The sequence below is a fragment of the Pantherophis guttatus genome, chromosome 4 (assembly GCF_059756535.1).
Source record: "Pantherophis guttatus breed Tessera chromosome 4, ASM5975653v1, whole genome shotgun sequence".
NCBI classification, from domain to species: domain Eukaryota; kingdom Metazoa; phylum Chordata; class Lepidosauria; order Squamata; family Colubridae; genus Pantherophis; species Pantherophis guttatus.
The window spans coordinates 156,464,385-156,486,875 of record NC_142066.1 but is presented as its reverse complement, the minus strand read 5'-3'; the positions used below and the strand labels follow the sequence as shown (position 1 = coordinate 156,486,875).

Here is a 22,491-nt window from a genome sequence, read left to right as displayed (position 1 = left end):
AATTACCGCCATCTGCTCCATTAAAGAGGCGGGGTCTCAGTGAGCCCTTGTCTTCAAATCGAGGCCTCTTTTTCTCCTTCTGCCCTGCGAGCACCAGGTGCGAATCCAGCCAAGAGCCTAGTGGTGTTTTCGATCATCAGAGAGGTTGCTGAGTGGTTCAGCTCGAGATGATTTTAACATCCGCCAATGAGTGCAACGGAGCCTATTTATCTCAGCGTGCCTCCGAAATGCAATTTTGTGCTGGAAATTCTTGTATCCCACGCACAATTTTCCCAGCAATAAACATATGCATAATCATCGTCATGTCAAGAAAATTAGATTTTAAAATGGTTCCCGTCTCTAAGGGAACAGAGAAGTTCCTTTCTGAAATAGTGCATTAAATTTTCTAAATTAAAAATACAGGTAGCGAGATAATCTGGAAAGCTCCTTCTGTTCAGAACTGGTAGAGACTTTCACTGGACTCTCTCATTTACTAATAAACTCTGCGAATTCAAAAATTGCCCAGATTTTTTTCGTAATGCATCTGTAATTCAGAAAAGGGACATAAAAAAAAAATTAAGCCCAGAAACATGTATTGAGTAACAAGAGAGGACGGGGGGAAGAAATAGAAAAAAAATACACATAACAGTATTAGGAGAAAACCAATTTATAGATGTTTCTTAAAAAAATAATAATTGGAAAACAAACAAAGAACAATAAATAAATAAATCAGGTTAAACTTAGACCAATATTGCACACACACAAAAAGAAAGGAAATATTTAAATTCATGGTGTTGAGTGTTAAAAAGACCAAAGAGGCATATCTCAGAAGGAGGTCTTAAGAGATCATCTAGTCCAATCCCTTGCTCCTAGGACCCCAGGACACAGCGACTGTCATAAATCTGAGTTCATTTCCAAGTGTCTGAATTTTGATCACATGACTGGGGATGCTAAAACGGCCGTAAGTGTGAAACACGGTCATAAGTCTCTTTTTTCAGTGCAGTTGTAACTTCAAATGGTCACTAAATGAACTGTTGTAAGTCCAGGACTGCCTGTATTTGAATCTGAAAAACTCTGATTTTAGACTTTGCCACTTAGAATGATTTTGCTGTTCTAGATTTTTTATATATATAAATATATATTCAAGCAATACATATATTGCTTGAAAGAAATTATGGCATGTCTTTTATAAATCATCAAAGAAATGTAAAGCCAAAAATTGAGGCTGTGAATTTTTGTGTGTGTGTTATTGTGCTGGAAAAAAAACAACAGAAGTCACTTTGATTTTTTCGTTCTTTTTGGCTTCTTTCTCCTTTTTTCTTCTTCTCTCTTTAACTTTCTCAATTTTTATTTGTATTTGACCTTGTGTTATAATCTTTAACACTTCTTTTTCCAAAAAATGAAAACTTCCCTTTCAAATCATCGCTTGGAGCAAATGACCCATCTTGCTCCAGATGCTAAAATGCGAAACGGCCTTCTGTACATGCCTAGAGGCACTCTTTCCCCGGAAAGAATTTGATTTTCTGAGCATTGCCATAAACTGGGCAGTCCTAATGATCTTGAACAAATTAGGACTTCAAAGCATAATTATACATTTTTTAACCCTCATTAACCATCTGCCTTTTGAACAGATGTTTTCAAAATCCACTGGAAAAAAAAATCTGAATTTATTTTTATTTGTTACCTGCTGGGTCTTGCCATGTGCAAACGCATATCATTGGGATAATAATTATTTCCCCCATATATTGCTTTTTTCCAAAACAATTAGGATTTTTTTTTACGGATTAAGTTATTACACTGGACAAATACAGTTGCTAAAAACAACTACTTGATCCTTTCCCCCCCTAAATATTCTGAATTGAGTTCACAATTGTACTTTTCTTTTCTTTTTTGCAACAGGACAAAAGAGATCGCCAATATGGATTTCAAGATGCTTGTTCAAGTTTCTAGACCTCAAGCTTGAGATTTATTTTTTATCGATCAGCATTTATTTTTAATGAGTCCAAAGCGATGCAAACACTCAGAAGACCTTGAAAAAGTGCAAAAAGTGCTCTCTCTCTTTTTTTTAAAGCCTCCGGGTTTGTTTCTCTCTCTCTCTTTCTCTCTCTTGCAATTTTCTCTCATCTTCACTCACTTTTTCCGGGATGAAGTTTTAGGATTTCCGGGTGTTTTCGAACGTGCTCTGGAACTGCCTCTGTGTTTCTCTTTGCTGCCATTCTTTCCTCCTTCCTCTTTCTTCCTCTTCTCTGATTTTGTCTCATTCCCTTCTTTCTTGCTTTGTTTTTGCTTTGTTCCCTCTTTCCTGTCCTTCTCAGATGCTTCCTTTTCTTCTTTTTCTTCTTGCTGCTTCTTCTTTTCTTTCTTTCCCTCTTTTGATTTTTCTTTCTTCTTCTGGGCATCTACTTTGCCTGATACGGTGGGCACTTCTTCTTCTTCTTCTTCTTCCTCTGCCTTCACGTTGGCCAGACCTGGTGAAGGAAAAGAAAGAGAGGGGATGGGGCAGAAGCAAAAAAATGTCATTAATAACAAGAATGGGGTCCCCGGTGCTCTCTGAGCTGAGTTCTTTCCTTGCAGACGTCTCATGACCCAACTACGTAACATTATCAGTGCTAGAAGGGAGAGGAGTCATGAAATCTCTGCAGTCCTCCTCCCTTTCTCCTCCTCCTCCTCTCCCCAACCTCCACTCCCTTCTAGCACTGATAATGTTCCCTAGTTGGGTCAATGAGACGTCTGCAAGAAAGCCAACCCAGCTTTACAGTTTATGTTAAATGTTTCCTCGTTTGTTTGTTTGTTTGTTTTTCATTTTGCACAAAAAGTCACTTATTTTATTTATTTATTTATTTTATTTTATTAAATTTCTATACCGCCCTTCTCCCGAAGGATTCAGGGCGGTGAACAGCCAGAAGATAAAACACAGAGATACAAAATTTAAAATAGATTAAAACAAATTAAATAATTTGGCTGAACTTTAAATACTTTTTAAAAAAATAAATAATTTGGCTGAATTTAAAATACCCCATAATTAAACAGATTAAAATTTGTGTTTAAAATTTAAATTTAAAAAAGGAGAAGATTTAGTCCAGGCCAGCATGACTTGGTTGAGTTGGGCAGTGATAGAAACTGAATAAAATGAAATAATAAAATAGATAGTTATTCCTCGACTTACAACCATTCGTTTAATGACCAAAGTTAGAGTGGCCCTGAAAAAAATGACTTATGACCCTTTTTCACACTTGCAGCATCGTGATCAAAATTCAGACACTTGGAAACTGACTCATATTTATGACGGTTGCAGTGTCCCGGGGTCACATAATCCCCTTTTGCGTCCTTCTGATGTACAAAGTCAACGGGGAAGCCGAGATTCAGTTAACGACCATGTCACTAACTTAATAACCATAACGATTCGCTTAACAGCTTGACAAGAAAGGTCTCGCTTAGCAACAGAAGTTTTGGGCTCAATGATGGTCGTAAATCAAGGACTCCCTGTATCTATATTGCCTATAAATTGACCCAGGTGTGGGGGAAAAAAATCACTTAATTCTTAGCTGGCTGTTAATTTTGGTGTTGCAAAACTCTCTTTAAAAACGTTTTCTGAAGATCAGGTTCATTTGCCAATTAAAAACTCTTTTGGCAGAAAAATTAAACTCACGTCCTTCCGTAAAGATACATTTAGCCAATAACTATATTTTATAGTTATACTCATAATGTTTATTCTAATGGATTACCCATGGCTATATAAATGTCATCCCTACATTAAACAGAGATTATTTTTAAAAGCCTCTGCTAGCAGAAATATTTAAAAAAAAGCATCAGGGAGTCACAAAAACCTCTTAAATGGGGATAAATATAATTGATAGGCTGTAGATCAGATTCATTCGTAATTTTTATTCTAACTGATTACTGCATAAATGTCATATAGGTAATCCTCGACTTACGACCAAAATCAGGATGAGAATTTCCGTTGCTGATCAAGGCGTTGTTAAGTGAGTTGCAGTTGTTAAATAAGTCCAGCTTCCCCCATTGGCTTTCCTGCACTGCAACTGTCATAACTATGAGTCAGTTGCCAAGCACCCGTATTTTGATCACGTGATGGCGGGGATATTGCCATGGTCATAAGTGTGAAAATTGGTCATAAGTCACCTTTTCCAGTGCTGTTGTAACTTTGCACGTCAGTAAATGAATGGGTGCGAGTCAAGGATTGGGAATATTTACATGTATATTAAATATGAATGAAAAAAAGGTCTCTGCCACGGAAACAGAAATATGAAATAAAAAGAAAGAAGGTGGAAATAGAATGAGAAGGAAGGAAGGCAGGAAGGAAGGAAGATAAGAAGGAAGATAAGAGGGAAGGATAGAAGAAGAAAGGAAGAAAGGAAGGAGGGAGGGAGGTGAGAGAGGGAGGGAAGGCAGGCAGGCAGGCAGGAAGATAAGAGAGAGAGAAAGGAAAAAAGAGGAAGGAAGGAGGGAGGGAAGGAAGGAAGATAAGAGAGAGAGAGAAAGGAAAGAAGATAAGAGAGGAAGGAAGGAAGGAAGGAAGGAAGGAAGGAAGGAAGGAAGGAAGGAAGGAAGGATAAAGGAAAGAAGATGAGAGAGAGAGAGAAAGGAAAGAAGATAAGAGGAAGGAAGGAAGGAAGGAAGGAAGGAAGGAAGGAAGGAAGGAAGGAAGGAAGGAAGGAAGGAAGGATAAAGGAAAGAAGATGAGAGAGAGAGAAAGGAATGAGAGAGAGGAAGGAAGGAAGAAAGGAAGGAAGGAAGGAAAAACAGGGAGGGGGAAGGAAGGAAGGAAGAAGAGATAAAGGAAAGAAGATGAGAGAGAGAAAGGAATCAGAGAGAGAAAGGAAGGAAGGAAGGAAGATAATTTACTCTTAGATTAACTGGGGCAAACCTGGATGGAGAACAGCTGAAGCAGAGAAGGAAGATCCATTTTATGACTGGTCCTCACACTTATGACCATCACAGTTTCCTTACAGTCATATGATCAAAATTTGGGCACTTGGCAGCTGGCATGGACACATGACAGTTGTGCTGCTCCAGGATCATCCTTTGCCACCTCCTTCTGACAAGGAAGGTCCATGGGAGGAACCCAGATTCGCTTAATGACCACATGATTCAGTTAACAACAGCAGGGATTCGCTTAACAACTCCATCAAGAAAAAGTCGTAAAATAGGGCAAAACCCGCTTAAGAAGCATCTCGCTTAGCAATGGATATCTGGGGCTCAATTGTAGTCATAACTTGGGGACTTCCTATATATTTGAATGCCCAAATAAAATATCTTTGTAATTTGTTCTTATTTTATTTTTGGAAATTTACGTTCTATATCTTTATTTTGTGCAACCCGAAAGAAGAAGTCCTGAAGGATATCCTTTTTTAAAAAGGCAATTATTACAATAAAAGTAGTCCTCGACTTACGACAGTTCATTTAGTGACCATTCAAAGGTACCAAGTGATTGAAAAGAGTGACTTATGACAGTTTTTCACACTTAACGACCATTACGGTCTCCCCAGGGTCAAGTGAGCAGAAGTCAGGTGCTTGACAACTGACTCGTATTCATGATGGGGTTACGTGATCCCCTTTTATGACCATATGATGAGCAAAGTCAATGAGGAAGCGAGATTCACTTTTTTTTTTTTTTTAATTTGATTTATATGCCGCCCTTCTCCGGAGACTCAGGGCGGCTTACAATGCGTTAAGCAATAGCCTTCATCCTTTTGTATATTTATACAAAGTCAGCTTATTGCCCCCACAAACTGGGTTCTCAATTTACCTACCTTAGAAAGGATGGAAGGCTGAGTCAACCTTGAGCCTGGGGAGATTCGAACTTGCAGTAATTGCAGGCAGCTGAATGTTAATAACAGGCTTTAGTCTGCTGAGCTATCCAGGTTCTTGCCAGGTTACTCAACCGCTGCAATCATTTACTTTACAACTCTGGCAAGAGAGGTCGTAAAACGGGGTGAAATTCACTTAACTACTGCCTCACATAGCAACAGAATTCTTGGGCTTGATTACAGTGGTAAGTCGAGGACTTCCTGTATGTACAACCACAACAAAATCTCTTTGAAATTTAAACTATAAAGAGTGGGACACCAAGATGGATTCTGGATAAAATAAACTTGTGCACCATCGCTACTCTTTCGTTCTGCTTGCTGGATATTGAACAGCTAAAGGAAAATGTACGGAAAATTTATTTAACCTGCCTGGGAGATTAATTAATAGCACTGTATTTCATTCAGCTTTTAAATGTTGATTAAACTTTCATTTTTGGTTAACCGGAGAGCTTTTAGAGATGAGGATTTTATAATAGTGTTTTTCTTTTTAAAACTCACCTTGTTTCGATTCTATATTGTAGTGTTTTGTAGCTTGCCAACTTTTAAAAAGTATGGACTTCAATTCCCAGAATCCCCCATCAAGCATGATTTAAGAGGGGTGGACTTCAACTCCCAGAAACCCCCAGCCAGTTATGCTTTAAGAGGGGAGGACTTCGACTACCAAAATCCCCTAGCCAGCATGGTTTAAGGGGTGGGTGGGCTTTGACTCCCAGAATCCCCTAGCAAGCATGCGTGGACTTCAACTCCCAGGATTCCCCAGCCACAATGCTGGCTGAGGAATTCTGGGAGTTGAAGTCCAGACATCTTTAAGCTGCCAACTTTTGAGAAAAACTAATTTAAACTCTAGCCTGCTGGAAAACAGAGGTGCATAAGGATGAAACCTATGTCCCCAAATATTTCAATGAAGACTTTAAGGAATATATATGTCTCTTTTAGGGGTTCACCTGCAAACTGGGGACCCTCTCTCCCTCACAGACACACTTTTGCAAAACTTTCTGAAAATTTCCTGCCTCCCTGCAGGATATGTTCTATAAGAAATCTGGCTTTTCGTGTTGTCATCACCTGGAGCTGTTTTTCTGTCTCTTAATTACAAGCTGGCCAGATGTTTGTCTGGAACGCCACGTCGCTTCTCGTTGGACACAAACCAAGATTTGTTGGCTAGAGCAACCAAAAGCAGCTTGTTTCCTGCCACACGCGAGGTAGAGTTATAAATTCCGAGAGGAAGCCTGAACCATCTCATAGCAAGAGAGCCGGAGAACCGGAGAATTGGCGAATTGGGAGGGAGCCCCAAAGGTCATCTAGTCCACCCCTCCACGACGGGCGGGAACGCCATCCTCAAGACCGTTCGGACTCTTCTTTCAAACCCCCTCCAAAGTTTGGAAGGAGCTTTTAATGACCAGGGTCCTGTAGCGGAGCACTTTTAATTTTTAACCCTTGAATTGGAAATGTCCCTTGAGATCATCTAATCCAGCCTCCCCTGCGCATTGAAGGAACCCTCCGTAGGGCAGATGGGCAGTGTAAAAATCCATTAATAAGCAAAATAAATAAATATCCGTGATAAAGGATTATCTGGGCTGTACCAAACCCAGGTTTGTCATAATCCTCTTTCTAGGTAATCCTCACTTTACGACCAGTGGCTTAGCAACCATTTCACGTTAGATGGACCTCTTCTGAGTGACTTACCACCCTTTTTTAAAAAATGGCCAGGCAGGAAAAATAAATTCACTTAATGACCGTTGTTCTCACTTAAGGACTGTCCTAAAAATACTCTTCAAATCTGGTCACAAGATGTACGACTGCAATGACTTAATGACCGCAATTCCAGGTTTAATTCCAGTCGTAAGTCAAGGACTACCTGTGTCTTACTTACTTCTTGCCAATGGTGCTTCTATGCCACTAATATGACTCCAAGCTGCCTCTTAAACTTTCCGTTGCTCAGCAAGACAGCTATCAAGTGAATTTTGCTCCACTTTACAACATTTGCCATAGTTGCTAAGCGAATCACTGCGGTTGTTGACCTAGTCACATGGTTGTTAAGTGAATCAGGCTTCCCACTAAGTGTGAAAAATGTTCATAAGTCACTTTTTTCAGTGACGTTGTAACTTTGACAGCCACTGAACAAATGGTCGTAAATCGAGGATTACCTGTAGTTGAAATAATGTAAATTCTTACCAGTTCTTTCTTTCTCTCTCTCCGTCTTCCTTTTCTCTGCCTGTTTTCCCTTTTTTCCAGTTAACAATTTTGCTAGTCACTGATGTTTAATAAGTTATTTCCATTTCCTCATTAAATATTATTTTATTAAATATTAATGTTGTAATATATTAATAATTTGCAATATATTAATAATGCATATTTTTTCTAGCTGAACCAAGAATGGAGATGTTTGCTCCAGTTCAAATTCAGGACTAACTCTGCTGAACAAACTCAATCCTCAATTTATGATCGTAATAGTGTCTGGAATTTCCATCGTGAGTCACGACGGTCATAAATTGAGGCACCCAAATCCAATTTTATGACATTTTTGGCAGTGGTCTTTAAGCCAGTACAGTAGTGGTTAAGTGGATCAATGCATTCCTATGGTTGTTTTTTGCTGGAAACCACCCAAAAAAGGAAAAAAATAATAAAAAAATTAATAAATAGTAAATAGAAATAAAAATAAAAATTAATGAAAACTGTGGTAAATATTTTTATGTGATTGATTGTATGTCGGCCGTAAAGTTAAACCGTTTACCAAGCACCCAACACTGGTGCCTATTTCTGGTTTCAAGTAAAGCTGCCCCATAGGAAACAATGAGTTTCATTTAACGACCGTCATAAAACAGGCCGAAAAACATTTTTGTCATGATTTACAACCATAATGTTAGGCCTCAATGACTAAACACTTATTCTAAGAATGCCGCCATGTTGCATGTAAACCAGAGATGCCCCTCAGGATTGCTTGGCTATAGACGCCATCTTGCCTTTTTTGACCTCCTTGTAGGCAACGCTATTTTCCACTTCATCCATCCTTTTAATATTCGCTTGTTTTTCTTGTCTCTGCAGATTCAACCTTTCCACAGTGAGTCCTCGACTTACGGCCACAACTGAGCCCAAAATTTCCCTTCCTAAGCATGACAGTCGTTAAGTGAGCTTTGCCCCATTTTACGACCTTCTTTGCCGAAGTGGGTAAGGGAATCACTGCAGTTGTTAAGTTAGTCAGACGGTTGTTAAGCGAATCTGGGTTGACTTTGCTCGTCAGAAAATCACGTCACCTTGGGACACTGCGACTGCCATAAATATGAGTCGGTTGGCAAACTGTTGAATTTTGATTAGGAGGATGCTATGACAGTCGTAAGTGTAAAGAAACGGTCGTAAGTCCCTTTTTTCAGTATAAACTTTGAACAGTTACAGTTGTAAGTCAAGGATTGGCTATATTTCTTCATCCAAGGCAGAATTTAATTGGCACAAATTGAATGTTGCATTCTTGCAAGGGTTGGCATCCTGTATCTCTTCGCATTTATTTATTTATTTATTTATTTATTTATTTATTTATTTATTTATTTATTTATTTATTTATTTACGGAGACTCAGGGCAGCTTACAATGCGTTAAGCAATAGCCATCATACTTTTGAATATTTTTATACAAAGTCAGTTTATTGCCCCCACAATCCGGGTCCTCATTTTGCCTACCTCGAAAGGATGGAAGGCTGAGTCAACCTTGAGTTGCAACCAAAGTTGCAACAGCACTGAAAAAAAGTGACTTTTTCACACTTATGACTGTTGCAGAGCCTCCCTTCGATCCCCTGATTAACATTTGGACACTTGGCAACTGACTCGTATTTACGCCGGTTGCAGTGCTGCGGAGTCACGCGATTCCCCTTTTGCGACCTCCTTCTGAGGAAGGGGGAAGCCAGATTCGCTTAACGACCGTGTTCCTAGCTGAAACAATGGCAGAGATTCGCTTAGCAACTGCGGTGGGAAAGGTCGTGAAACGGGGCAAAGCTCATTTAAGAAATGTCTCGCTTAGCAACGGAAATTTGGGGCTCGGCCGTAAGTCGAGGGTTTCCTGTGTTCGACGGCAAGAAGTTGAGGGAACTGCTTGAGCTCTACCTGAGCGCCTGTATGGAGATGCTCGGGTTGCGGGAGGAGGCGGAGGTGACAGGTGGGGCTCTCGGGGCGAAGATAGAAGAGAAGAGCCGGAGGAAGAAAAAGGCAAATGCAGCGGAGAAAGAGAGACACACGCAGAGACACAGGATCGCGAACGAAGGACAGCGCTGGAGAAGGGAATGGAAAGCGGGAGGTGGGCGGCCTCTAGTGGGCTTCCCCCGCGACTTCCTCTTCTTCCTGGACGGCTGGCAGGGAGGTTAGCGGTCGTGCTTCCAGCTGGCCCGAAAGAGTCGGGAGGCTTTCGGTGGAGCCTGGAAGAGGCAGAGAAGCAGGAGAATGAAGGACAGGATGGGAAGGGAAGGGAAGGGAAGGGAAGGGAAGGGAAGGGAAGGAAAGGAAAGGAAAGGAAAGGAAAGGAAAGGAAAGGAAAGGAAAGGAAAGGAAAGGAAAGGATGAAGAGGGAAGGGGGGGAAGGGAAGGGAAGGGAAGGGAAGGGAAGGGAAGGAAAGGAAAGGAAAGGAAAGGAAAGGAAAGGAAAGGATGAAGAGGGAAGGGAAGGGAAGGGAAGGGAAGGGAAGGGAAGGGAAGGGAAGGGAAGGGAAGGGAAGGAAAGGAAAGGAAAGGAAAGGAAAGGAAAGGATGAAGAGGGAAGGGGGGGAAGGGAAGGGAAGGGAAGGGAAGGGAAGGGAAGGGAAGGAAAGGAAAGGAAAGGAAAGGAAAGGAAAGGAAAGGATGAAGAGGGAAGGGAAGGGAAGGGAAGGGAAGGGAAGGGAAGGGAAGGGAAGGGAAGGGAAGGGAAGGGAAGGAAAGGAAAGGAAAGGAAAGGAAAGGAAAGGATGAAGAGGGAAGGGGGGGAAGGGAAAGGAAAGGGAAAAAGGAAAGAAAGGGGAAGGAAAGGAAAGGATGAAGAGGGGAAGGGAAGGAAGGAAAGGGAAAGGAAAAAAGGAAAGAAAGAAAGGGAAAAGAAAGGAAAGGATGAAGAGGGGAAGGGAAGGAAGGAAAGGGAAAGGAAAAAAGGAAAGAAAGGAAAAGAAAGGGAAGAGGGAAAGAAAGGGAAGGGAAGGGAAGGGAAGGGAAGGGAAGGAAAGGAAAGGAAAGGAAAGGAAAGGAAAGGAAAGGAAAGAAGGAAAGGAAAGGAAAGGAAAGGAAAGGAAAGGAAAGGAAAGGAAAGAAGAGGAAAAGAAAGGACAGGACAGGACAGGAAAGAAAAGGAAGGGAAGGGAAGGGAAGAGGAGGGAAGAAAGGAAAGGAAAGGAAAGGAAAGGAAAGGAAAGGAAAGGAAAGGAAAGGAAAGGGAGACGAAGGAAAGGAAAGGAAAGAAGAGGAAAGGAAAGGACAGGACAGGAAAGGAAGGGAAGGGAAGGGAAGGGAAGAGAAGGAAAGGAAAGGAAAGGAAAGGAAAGGATGAAGAGGGAAGGGGGGGAAGGGAAAGGAAAGGGAAAAAGGAAAGAAAGGGGAAGGAAAGGAAAGGATGAAAAGGGGAAGGGAAGGAAGGAAAGGGAAAGGAAAAAAGGAAAGAAAGAAAGGGAAAAGAAAGGAAAGGATGAAGAGGGGAAGGGAAGGAAGGAAAGGGAAAGGAAAAAAGGAAAGAAAGGAAAAGAAAGGGAAGAGGGAAAGAAAGGGAAGGGAAGGAAAGGAAAGGAAAGGAAAGGAAAGAAGGAAAGGAAAGGAAAGGAAAGGAAAGAAGAGGAAAAGAAAGGACAGGACAGGACAGGAAAGAAAAGGAAGGGAAGGGAAGGGAAGAGGAGGGAAGAAAGGAAAGGAAAGGAAAGGAAAGGAAAGGAAAGGAAAGGAAAGGAAAGGGAGACGAAGGAAAGGAAAGGAAAGAAGAGGAAAGGAAAGGACAGGACAGGAAAGGAAGGGAAGGGAAGGGAAGAGAAGGAAAGGAAAGGAAAGGAAAGGAAAGGAAAGGAAAGGATAAAAGAAAAAAGGAGGACTGAAAGGGAAGGAGGGAGGAAGGAAGGAAGGAGACAGAAGGAGAAAAAAGGAGAAGAAGGCAAGGAAAGCAGGAGGGTTGAAAGAAAGAGGAAGGGAGGGATGGTGAAAAAGGAAGGAAGGAAGATAAAAGAGAGGGAGGGAAGGAAGCAGGGAGAGGGGAGAGAGTGAGAGAAAAATGAAGGGAGGGAGGGAGGAGGAAAGGAAGGTGGGAAGGAGGAGAGAGGAAGGAAGGAAAGACTGAAAAGGAAGGAGGGAGGGAGAGGGGAGAGTGAGAGAAATAAAAGGGAGGGAGGGAGGAGGAAGGAAGGAAGGGAAAAGGGGGAGGAAAGGAAGCAGGGAGAGGGGAGAGTGAGAGAGAAATAAAAGGAAGGAAGGAAAGAAAACCATCAAGAGTTCAGAGCTGGTCACTTACTTAAGCCAATGAACTTGTGATCAGGGTGGACAGAGCTGCCACACCTGCAGGTCACCTGTGAGTCTGGCCATTGCAAGAGGCAGGTGAGTCGCTCAGCCTTCTAATGGCAGAGAAGGAGGAGGGACACAGCTGGCTGCAGTTCCTTTCTGTACAGGTTGTCCTCGATTTACAACCACAATGGATACTCAAATTGTTAAGCAAGACCATCGGTAGGCGAGTCCCACCTGATCTGACAACTTTTATGCCACGGTTGTTAAACGAATCACCACACTTCTGACAAGACAAGTCAATGGGCCCAGCTGGATCCGCTTAACGACCGAGCGATTCACTAAACAGCTTCACTCATTCACTTGCTTAGCAATAGAAATTCTGCTCCCTTTTGTGGTCGTAAATCGAGGCCTCCCACTACCTGACGCCCCAATTTCCAACCCCCTCTCCAGCCCCAGAGGAAAAAAATGGGGGTCCTCACCTCCTGGGATCTCGGTCAGTTCATTAAGGGGGGGCACAGTGTCCAGCTTGTCTGCGTACATCTTGGCCGCCTGTCTCTTGGCATAGCGGGCCTCGATCTCCTTCTTGGTCCTCGGGATGCGACATTTGAAGATGCAACAGAGGGTGATGACTAAAAATGGGGAGGAAAGAAGGGAGAATTGGCTGGAGAGAAAGGAGTGAGTGGCTTACTCAGGAGAGCTTTCCCCTACCCCCAAGGGAGGATGACACCCCCCCCCATACACACACACATTTGGGGCTTCCCCAAAGGAGAGACCGCTGGATTAAATTTTTAAAAATTGGAATTGAATGGTGAAAAGCAAGGAAAAAGATGAGGGTGCAGAATGGGGGGAAATAAAAACGAAATGAAAGAAGGAGAAGAAGAGAGGGGGAAAAGAGGAAGAAGAGAAAGGAGGAAGGAAGAACAGGAGGGAGGAAAGAAGAAACAGAAGGGGAAGGGAGGAGAGAGAAAGAAAAAAGAAAGGAAGAAGGACAGAAGGAAGGAAGGAGAAAGATAAAGAAAGAAAGAAAAGAATGAAAGAAAGACAGACAGAGAAAGAAAGGGAGGAGGAACAGAGGGGGGAAAAGTAAAAAGGACAGGAGAGAAGGAGAGAGAAAGAGAGAGAAAGAAAAAAAGTAAGAAATATATAGTATACTATATAATATATAGTAAGAAATGGATCACTGTTAAGTAGCTGAAAAAGAAACTAAGATTCTTGTATATGTTTGTATGTCTATGTATGTCTTTTTAACTATGTTTAAAATAAAAAAACTTTTTAAAAATTTTTTTTAAAAGAAAGAAAAATAAAAGGAACAAAGGAAGAGAAAGAAATATGGAGGAAGGAGGAAGAGAGAAAAAGGAAAAAGGAAAGGAGAAGGAAGGAAGGAGGAAAGGAAAGAAGGAAGAAAGAAAGAAAGACAAAGAAGGAAAAAAAGAAAAAGGAAGGCAGGAAGGAAGGTTGTAAGTTGAGGACAACTTATACTATGATTTACGACACTGTAATTGGCCCCAAGTCACTTGATAATGAAATGGACAGCATATTAATTTTTTTGAAAACATAAGCTTAATTTAAACTAAATTAAATTAAAAATTTTCAGCATCGCCATAACTGCACGGTTGTTAAATGAAAGGTCATAAGTGGAGGACTTCCCCCTGTCTACGGAACCTCAACTAAAAGTCCACAATGGGAGTCTGGCTCGTTCTTCACAAGCCCTTTTGATGCGTTGCTGAGAAAGATTCGCTGGGAAAGTCAAACACGACGGGAAGCCAAACAAACGCGCCAATTGGCAAAGTCAAAATGTTTTGAGTAACTTCGCCGTCCGGCATACTCAGCACGCATTCCCTGCGCGATGCTCGTGAAATTAAATCTGCCTCAAAAATATAAAATAAATAAATAAATTTTAAAAAATGGACTCCTTAAAATGCTTGTTTTCTCTTCCTGGCAGCTTCTTTGGTGGGTCTGTTTTCACTGTCAGCCCGCGGGAAAAATCTGGCTGCGTTTCCCGCGATGATGCCTATTTAATGGTGCAAATATTTCCTCCCCTGTCCGGGAACATTTTCTTCCAGGCTTTCTCTTCCAATGCCAGCAGGCAGGCTGCAGACCTGGAAAACGGCCCGCGCCAGGTGGAATCAATGGGGCGTGCGGTGGAACAGTTGCCGTTTGCTTAATTCCCGGGGATAGCAGCGAGTTCGAGTCCTGTCAACCGTGCCGCCATTATTTATGACTCTAAAAACCCATCCAGATTCTCCGCTGCAGGCAACAATTCAACCTGAAGAGCTACAGAGGCTGCTCCTAACGGGGTGCAGTTGGCTTTGCACAGTCCTTGACTTATAACTCTTTGTTTAGCAACCATTCAAAGTTACAATGGCACTGAAAGCACTGACTTACCGCCGTTTTTCAGACCTATAACGGTTGCAGCATTCCTGTGCTCGTGTGATTAGAAATCAGAATGTATAGGTAATCCTCAACTTACGACCACCATTGAGCCCAAAATTTCTGTTGCTAAGCGAGACCTTTGTTAAGTGAGTTTTGCCCCATTTGCTGCCGTTATTAAGTGAATCATTGCAGTTGTTAACTTACTCACACGACTGTTAAGTGAATCTGGCTTCCCCGTTGCCCCGTTGAGTCAGAAGGTCACAAAACGTGACCCCAGGACACTACGAACGTCATAAATACAAGTCAGTGGCCAAGTGCCTGAATTTCGATCACACAACTACAGAGATGCTCCAACGGTCATAAGTGTGAAAAACGGTCATAAGTCACTTTTTATCAGTGCTGTTGTAACTTTGAACAGTCACTAAACAGACAGTTGACTTACCACCACAACTGAGCCCAAAATTTCTGTTGCTAAGCGAGGCATTTGTTAAGTGAGTTTTGCCCCATTGTACGAGCTTTCTTGCCATGGTTGTTAAGTGAACCACTGCAGTTGATCAGTTAGTAACCTGGTTGTTAAGTGAGTCGGCCTTCCCCATTGAATGAAGGTCGCAAAAGTGGATCACGTAACCCTGCCAACACAGCAATGGTCATAAGTATGAGTCAGTTGCCAAGCCTTTGAATTTTGATCACGTGACCATGGGAATGCTGCAACGGTCGTAAGTGTGAAAAATTTACCTTTTTTTTATTGCCGTTGTAACTCTGAACCATCACTAAATGAACTATTGTAAATCGAGGACTACCTGTACTGAAGGACACCAAAATTTTTTTCTTTTATACTTCCCAAAAGGCACATCCACAAGAAAGAAGTGAAAAAATGTGAAGATGGCAGACGCAAGTGTACTATGCCATTTTGACTTTTTTGACCTCCCTGGCAATAAAACCGGTAACTCGAGAGGATGCAAATTAAAAAAAGAAGGAACAGCACTTACTAACACTCAGCACAAAAATGGCAAAAATCCCAACCACTTGCCAGAGTCGCAAACCCCAGATCACCACGGTTTCCGATGTGACGGGATCCGGTTTCTTTTTGGGCGGTTCGGTGGTTGCCTACGGAAACACAAAGGAGGCAAAAGGAAGGCGGTTGAAGGCAGAGGGGATTCTGGGAATTGGCCGCCATCTTGGCTTAAGCAGCCATAACAGACCCAGAGGCTTGTGGGAAAAGAGGAAGTTGGCAATTGTTAGCGTCTTTAACTTTTGTTAATTGCAAGTCTTGTCATGCAGCTATTGGAAAACTAATTGTAAGCATCCAGACTTCAACTCCCAGCATGCCTGCTGAGGGATTCTGGGAATTGAAGTCCATCCCTCTTAAAGCATTCTGGCTAGAGGATTCTGGGAGTGGAAGTCCTCCCCTCTTAAAGCATGCCAGCTGGGGGATTATGGGAGTTGAAGTCTAAACCATTTAAAATTGTCAAGCTTAAAAAAACACAGATTTAAGGGACATAGAGAAACCCACATGTATCAAATGTTGCTTAACTACAACATCCAGCATCCTCTATCTTGAGCTTTCCTTATCTGGGGCTGCTGGGTGTTGTAGTTGACCAGGATGTCCTCAGTTAGGCAGTAGTCCTCAATTTACAAGCACAATGGAGGCCAAAATTTCTGTTACTAAGTGAGGCATTTGTTAAGTTAGCTTTTGCCCCACTTTTATGATCTTTTTAGCCACAGTTGTTAAGTGAATCCTTGCTGTTGTTAAGTTGGTCACACGGCTGTTAAGCGAATCTGGCTTCCCCATCGACTTCGCTTGTCACAAAAGGAGATCACGTGACCCCCCAGGAAGCTGCAACCGTCATAAATACGAATCAGTTGCCAAGCGTCTGAATCTTGATCTTGTGACCACGGGGAGGCTGCAAATGGTCGTATGTGTGGAAAAACGATCATCCGTCACATTTTTCAGCGCCGTTGTAACTTTGAACGGTCACTAAGTGAACCGTCGTAAGTGGAGGACCTCCTGTGTTTAATTTATGTTGTTTTTATCTTTATATCATTTCCTTTCTCCTAATGCCTTTCATCACAAAAGGGACTGGTGGGGGGGTTGGTGGGGGGTTAGAATAATCACACTGAATTGTGTGCAAAATTCGTAGGGGGCAGTGAACACACAATCCCTTTGACGCACTCCTGCACACATACACAAAGCTTTCTGTCTTCCTGGAAGGCTCTTTTCATGATTTATTTCCAGGGCATTGTGTTCCTCGCCCGTCCGTCTCCAATTTCGGAACACCGGCTGGCTCTTGTTGAGGTGCGGCGTTGCGTAAACGTATCGCCACTTAAAAAAAAAAAGGACTAGAACCGGGATGGCGAACCTATGGCACGGGTGCCACACGTGGCACGCGGAGCCATATTGGTGGGCACGCGAGTGTTGCCCAAACTCAGCTCCAGCGTGGATGTGTGCACCAGCCAATTGATTTTCAGGCCTTCCGGTCCCACCGGAAGTTGGGAAACTAGCTGTTTCTGGCCTCCGGAAGGCCTCCGGGGGAGATGGGGAAGGCTGTTTTTGCCCTCCCCAGGCTCCTAAAAGATTCTGGAGCCCGGGAAGGGGAAAAAACGGGCCTACCGAGCCCACTGGGCCATCATGTGCCAAAAGCAGGGGGAAGTATGGGGGGGTCACGTGCACATGCGCGGGAGGGCTTGGTGCATTGAATTATGGATGTGGGCACCCACACCCGCGACCCCCCCCCGCTCCCCCCGCTTTTGGCACGCGACGGCAAAAAGATTAGCCATCACTGGACTAGAATGCTAAATTGTGATGTCTCTCTCTCTCTCTCTCTCACACACACACACACACACAGAGACCTCCTCCTACCATGCTCAATGTGCAAAATTGCTGAATTTATCTCAAGTACGGGTAGTCCTCGCCTTACGACCGCAATTGAGCCACTTAACGACACAACTTGCCCAGGGGTGGGATTCAAGTAATTTAACAACCGGTTCTCTGCCCTAATGATTTCTTCCAACAACCAGTTTGCCAAACTGCTCAGAAAGTTAACAACCGGTTCTCCCAAAATGGTGCGAACCGGCTGAATCCCACCTGCCACACTAGAATGTCCCTTGCCATAAGCCAGGGGGTTGTTTCCAATGAGTTACGCCTGATTTTTTTCTGACTTTTTTTGGCCAATGGTTGATCAGCGAATCCCTGCAGTTGTTAAGTGAATCACACGGTCGTTAAATGAGTCCGGCTTCCCACGTTGATTCTGCTTGTTGGGAGCCAGCTGAGAAGGTCGCAAACTGTGATCCCAGGACCCCAGGATGCTGCAATGATTGTAAATATATTCCGGTTACTTTTGATCATGTGAGCGGGGTTATGCAGTGACCGTCGTAAGTATGAGGACTGATCAAGTCAAGCTGGCTTCCTGCAAGCAAAATCAAAGCTGGATTTGCTTAACAATGGCGTGATTTGGTTAACTTCTGCAATTCACTTAACAACCGTGGCATAAAAAATTGGGTGTGACTCATCTTGTTTAGCAATGCAAATTCTGGTCTCTAAACATGGTTTAGATCAAGAATCATAAATTGAGGGCTACCTGAATTACAACTTAACTGTCTACCCCAATCAATCTAGCTAGAACTTAGATTTGTTTGTTTAGCAGTAAAATTCAATAAAATTCCCTTCCTCCCAGGAAAACCTGACTTCCTTGCTGTGCAGCCCATTATATATAATTTCTCCAAAATAAGCCTGTTTTCAGTGGAATTAATCTCTGTTTTAGGATAAGAACTGTGACTTAGGGACTAGAATTTCTACTTTTTGCTTGGAAGAAACAAAACTTTAATTGTGGAATTAGATGATTAGAACCATTCAGGATTTATGTATTACAGGATATTCCTCTAATTTTAGAGCAAGAAGTTTAATGTACTTTACTAATTTATTTTTGCACTAGCAATAGCACTTATATACCGCTTCATAGTGCTTTTACACCCTCTCTAAGCGCTTTACAGAGTCAGCCTATTGATCCCAACAATCTGGGTCCTCAATTTATCCACCTCGGGAGGACGGAAGGCTGAGCCAATCTTGAGCCTGGTGAGATTCAAACTATTGGCAGTCGGCAGAGTTAGCCTGCAATACTGCATTCTAACCATTACACAACATGGAAGGGAGGGAAGGGAAGGGAAGGGAAGGGAAGGGAAGGGAAGGAAGGAAGGAAGGAAGGAAGGAAGGAAGGAAGGAAGGAAGGAAGGAAGGAAAAGCAATAGCACTTAGACTTATATACCGCTTCACAGTACTTTTGAAGCCCTCTCTAAGCAGTTTATAGAGTCAGCCTATTGCTCCCAATAATCTGGAACCTCATTTTACCCACCTCGGAAGGACGGAAGGCTGAGCCAATCTTGAGCCTGGTGAGATTCAAACTACTGGCAGTCGGCAGAGTTAGCCTGCAATACTGCATTCTAACCACTGCGCAACATGGAAGGGAGGGAAGGGAAGGGAAGGGAAGGGAAGAAGGGAGGAAGGGAGGAAAGAAGGGAGAAAGGGAGAAAGGAAGGAAGGGAGGGAGGGAGGGAGAAAGAAGGAAGGAAGGAAGGAAGGAAGGAAGGAAGGAAGGAAGGAAGGAAGGAAGGAAGGAAGGAAGGAGAAAAGGAAGAGCAATAGCAATAGCCCTTAGACTTATATACTGCTTTACAGTGCTTTTACATCCCTCTCTAAGCCGTTTATAGAATCAGCCTATTGGCCCCAACAATCTGAATCCCCATTTTACCCACCTTGGAAGGACGGAAGGCTGAGTCAACCTTGAGCCTGGTGAGATTCGAACTGCCAAATTGCAGGCAGCCAGCAGTCAGCAGAAGTAGCCTGCAGGATTGCACTCTAACCACTGTGCCACCATAGATTTAAGAGCAGTTTTAGAGCAAAAGGTTTAATGTACTTTATATTTGCACGGTATCTGCACAGAAAAAAAGTCAGAAATTTTCCTTTTTCTAATTTTTTCTTCGTTCGTTTTTCTTTTCTGCTCTCTTCATTTTGCTCCTTTTCTGATCTTGTCTTCTCCTAGAACTTTTTTTCTGTTTCTATTTTGTTTTTGGTTGACTCCGAAAGCCTTATTAAAATATAAGGTCACAGATTCTGAAACATTTTCAGACAGAGAAGAATAAATAGAATCGGTGTGCCTTTTCTCTGCATTTTTGATCTGGAATAAAAAGTGCTGATGGAACAACGGAGGGATAAAAATAATTCCTTTGAGTTCGTGGGGCCTTTGCAAACCTTAAATTAAATCAATATTCAAGCGCCAAAGCCACAATGCTGAAAGTCAAAACCATCCAGAATTTCCTGAAAATCTCTCTCTCTCTTTTAAAGTTTTCTTGGAGGTATTCCTTTCTGATACTCAACTAAATACCTTTCGTTGGTTCTTAGGAATTTCCCCTTTTGTTTGCAAAATTCCTGACCTAAACTTAGCTCAAATAAAAACCCCAACCAGGATTCCTGTAAATTTCTTTTATGACAGATCACTGTCAGAGCCAATCTGGATTTCAAACTGATGGAAAAATTTGGATTTTTGCAGTGCAAAATTAAATACAATTAGTCCTCGACTTATGAGCACAATTGAGTGCAAAACTTCCATTGCTAAGTGAGACAGTTGTTAAGTGAATTTTGCCCCATTTGGTGACCTTTCTTGTCACAGTTGCTAAGCAAATCCCTGCAGTTGTTAAGTGAGTCACACGGTTGTTAAGCGAATCTGGCTTCCCTGTTGACTTTGCTTGTCAGAAGGTCGCAAAAGGAGATCACGGACACTGCAACTGTCGTAAGTATGAGTCAGTTGCCAAGCACCTGAATTTGGATTACAAGACCATGGGGATGCTGCAATGGTCGTAAGTGTGAAAAACAGTCATAAGTTCCTTTTTTCACTACTGTTGTAACTTTGAATGGTCACTAAATGAATTATTGTAAGTCGAGGGCTACCTGTATTTGGGGAGTCTTAACCTGCAGGCTGGTTTGTCTCATTTTATTTATTTAAAATATTTATATAACCTGCCTCATCTTTCAATGAACTCTGGGTGTTACCCAATCAAAAAATAAAAGATAATCAGATTAAACTGCTAAAACTCAACTGATGAAAACATTAAAAAGAACAGTGGCAGCATTTGCCTCTTGGACCATCAGATCTAGGTTGTCAAAATGTGATGGCCATTAGGTGGTGGGAAAAAAATCTCTCCCTCCCCCCAATTTTCTGTCAGCATCTGGTGGTCATCCAGATATCTGCAATCTAGATTTGACAATCCTGCCCTGAGCTTCCTTCCTGTTAGGACCCCAAAGAATTTGGCACAAGAATATTCTTGGATTTAGGGGAGCCTGGGTGCTCTCTGAGCTGGGTGATTTTCTTGCAGACGTTTCATGACCCAACTAAGGAACATCATCAGTGCTAGAAGGGATTGGGTTTGCGGAGTGGAGGAGGAGGAGGAGAAGGAGGGTGTGTGTGGCGGGGGGGCGGTTCTTAGTGTTCTCTGAGCCTGGTTGTTTCAGCATTGAACAGCCATCAACAGACACATAGAGATCAACCACGTTTACACACCGTTCAAAAGACACCATAAAAAAAGTAAGGAGGAAACAATCAGACATCCTGTCCAGCAGCCAAGCAGGGATTAACACCAGACAAAAGTCAAGCAGATAATACCCAAATCAAAGTACTATCGAGGAGAAAACTGCACCGTGGCCCACACTGGCAGGGCAAGCTATTATATATAAGCAGGGTGCAAATCCCACTCCCTTCTAGCACTGATGATGTTCCCTAGCTGGGCCACGAAATGCCTGCAAGAAAACCCCCAAGACCTCAGAGAGCACCAAGGACCCTGCAGTACAGTTCATTCCCGAGCTACGAATATTCTCTTCTATTTTTGGATTCCCTGCATCCACCCCTCATCCTTTGCTGGTCCTGGATGGGGTCTCTCCACCCACCCACCCACCTCCCTCCCAGGCACCCACCCCAATCCCTTCTGCCCCTCTCCCCTCCAAAGCTTTCTCCCATCCCCTTCCTCACCTGAATTAGCTGGCTCCAGGCAGTGCTGGAGTAGCAGAGCAGGATGGAGGTTGAGCCCCCAAACGGACAGAGGGGGCTTCGAGTATTCGGATCCCAGGCCATCTCCCTTCGCCGGTGCAAACCGGGAGGCTGCTTCGGCTGGAGGAGAGATGGCTCCCCCCCCTCCCCCTTTTGTCCCTTCCCTGTCACTGTCCAGGCAGGGCCATTAATTAATTCATTAGCCCAGGTTAGCTTACAGGCAGCCTTGCTCCGCTCAACGAGGAAGCCAGGAGGCTGCAAATATCTTGTTTTTTTTTTTGTTTTTTTTACGGTTCTTGCTCAGGGTAGGGCATTATCCCTGGGGAGGAGGTGATTCGGTTAGTACAGGCCTGTTTTGTTTTTTTTCAAAGGGAGGGCAGCATCTGGATGTGCTTGGCAGCCCCTGCACTGTAGCTGCAGGTTTCCAGTTTTGTGGTGCAGGCAGTCACCTGGGGAAGGGGGATTGGGGCCATTCATCTGGCTGGGTTGCTTCTCAAAGGAAAGGGAAGCAGGAAGGGAGGAAATGAGGGAGGGAGGGAGGAAGGAAGGAAGGAGAAAGAGAGGGAGGGAGTAATGAAGAAGGGAAGAAGAGAGGGAGGAGAGAAAGAGGGAGGGAGGGAGGAAGGAAAGAAGAAGAGGGGGAGAAGGAAGAGAGCAGGAAAATAGGGAGGCAGGGAGTAATAGAAGAGTGGAAGAAGGGAGGGAGGGAGAATGGAAGGAGGAAGAGGGGGAGGAAGAAGGGAAGAAGAGAGGGAGGAGAGAAAGAGGAAGGGAGGGAGGGATGAAGGAAAGAAGAAGAGGGGGAGAAGGAAGAGAGCAGGAAAATAGGGAGGCAGGGAGTAATAGAAGA

General features: G+C 43.1%; 1 protein-coding gene across 2 annotated transcripts; it reads right to left on the bottom strand.

Annotated features, from left to right (window-relative positions):
- Window positions 1–1,637: 1,637 nt before the first annotated feature.
- On the bottom strand, window positions 1,638–22,034 carry TMIE (transmembrane inner ear). Of its 2 annotated transcripts, none has more exons than XM_034408159.2 (4): window positions 21,624–22,034; window positions 15,597–15,714; window positions 12,714–12,863; window positions 1,638–2,447 (listed from the first exon to the last, which is right to left on the bottom strand). In XM_034408159.2, the coding sequence occupies exons 1-4, from the start codon at window positions 21,723–21,725 to the stop codon at window positions 2,110–2,112; spliced, it is 708 nt and encodes a 235-aa protein (XP_034264050.2). In that variant the 5' UTR covers window positions 21,726–22,034; the 3' UTR covers window positions 1,638–2,109. The 2 variants fall into 2 exon arrangements, with proteins under 2 accessions (XP_034264050.2, XP_060541237.2); XM_060685254.2 differs by lacking the exon at window positions 1,638–2,447 and adding an exon at window positions 8,223–10,205.
- Window positions 22,035–22,491: the final 457 nt, after the last annotated feature.

Excerpts from the sequence above, each read along its gene's own strand:
- TMIE (XM_034408159.2), bottom strand. The coding sequence starts at position 21,725 with ATGGCCTGGGATCCGAATACTCGAAGCCCCCTCTGTCCGTTTGGGGGC. Across the intron at positions 15,715-21,623 it reads CCTGGAGCCAGCTAATTCAG|GCAACCACCGAACCGCCCAA; the intron begins GTGAGGAAGGGG and ends GTGTTTCCGTAG. Across the intron at positions 2,448-12,713 it reads ACTGACCGAGATCCCAGGAG|GTCTGGCCAACGTGAAGGCA; the intron begins GTGAGGACCCCC and ends TTCCTTCACCAG.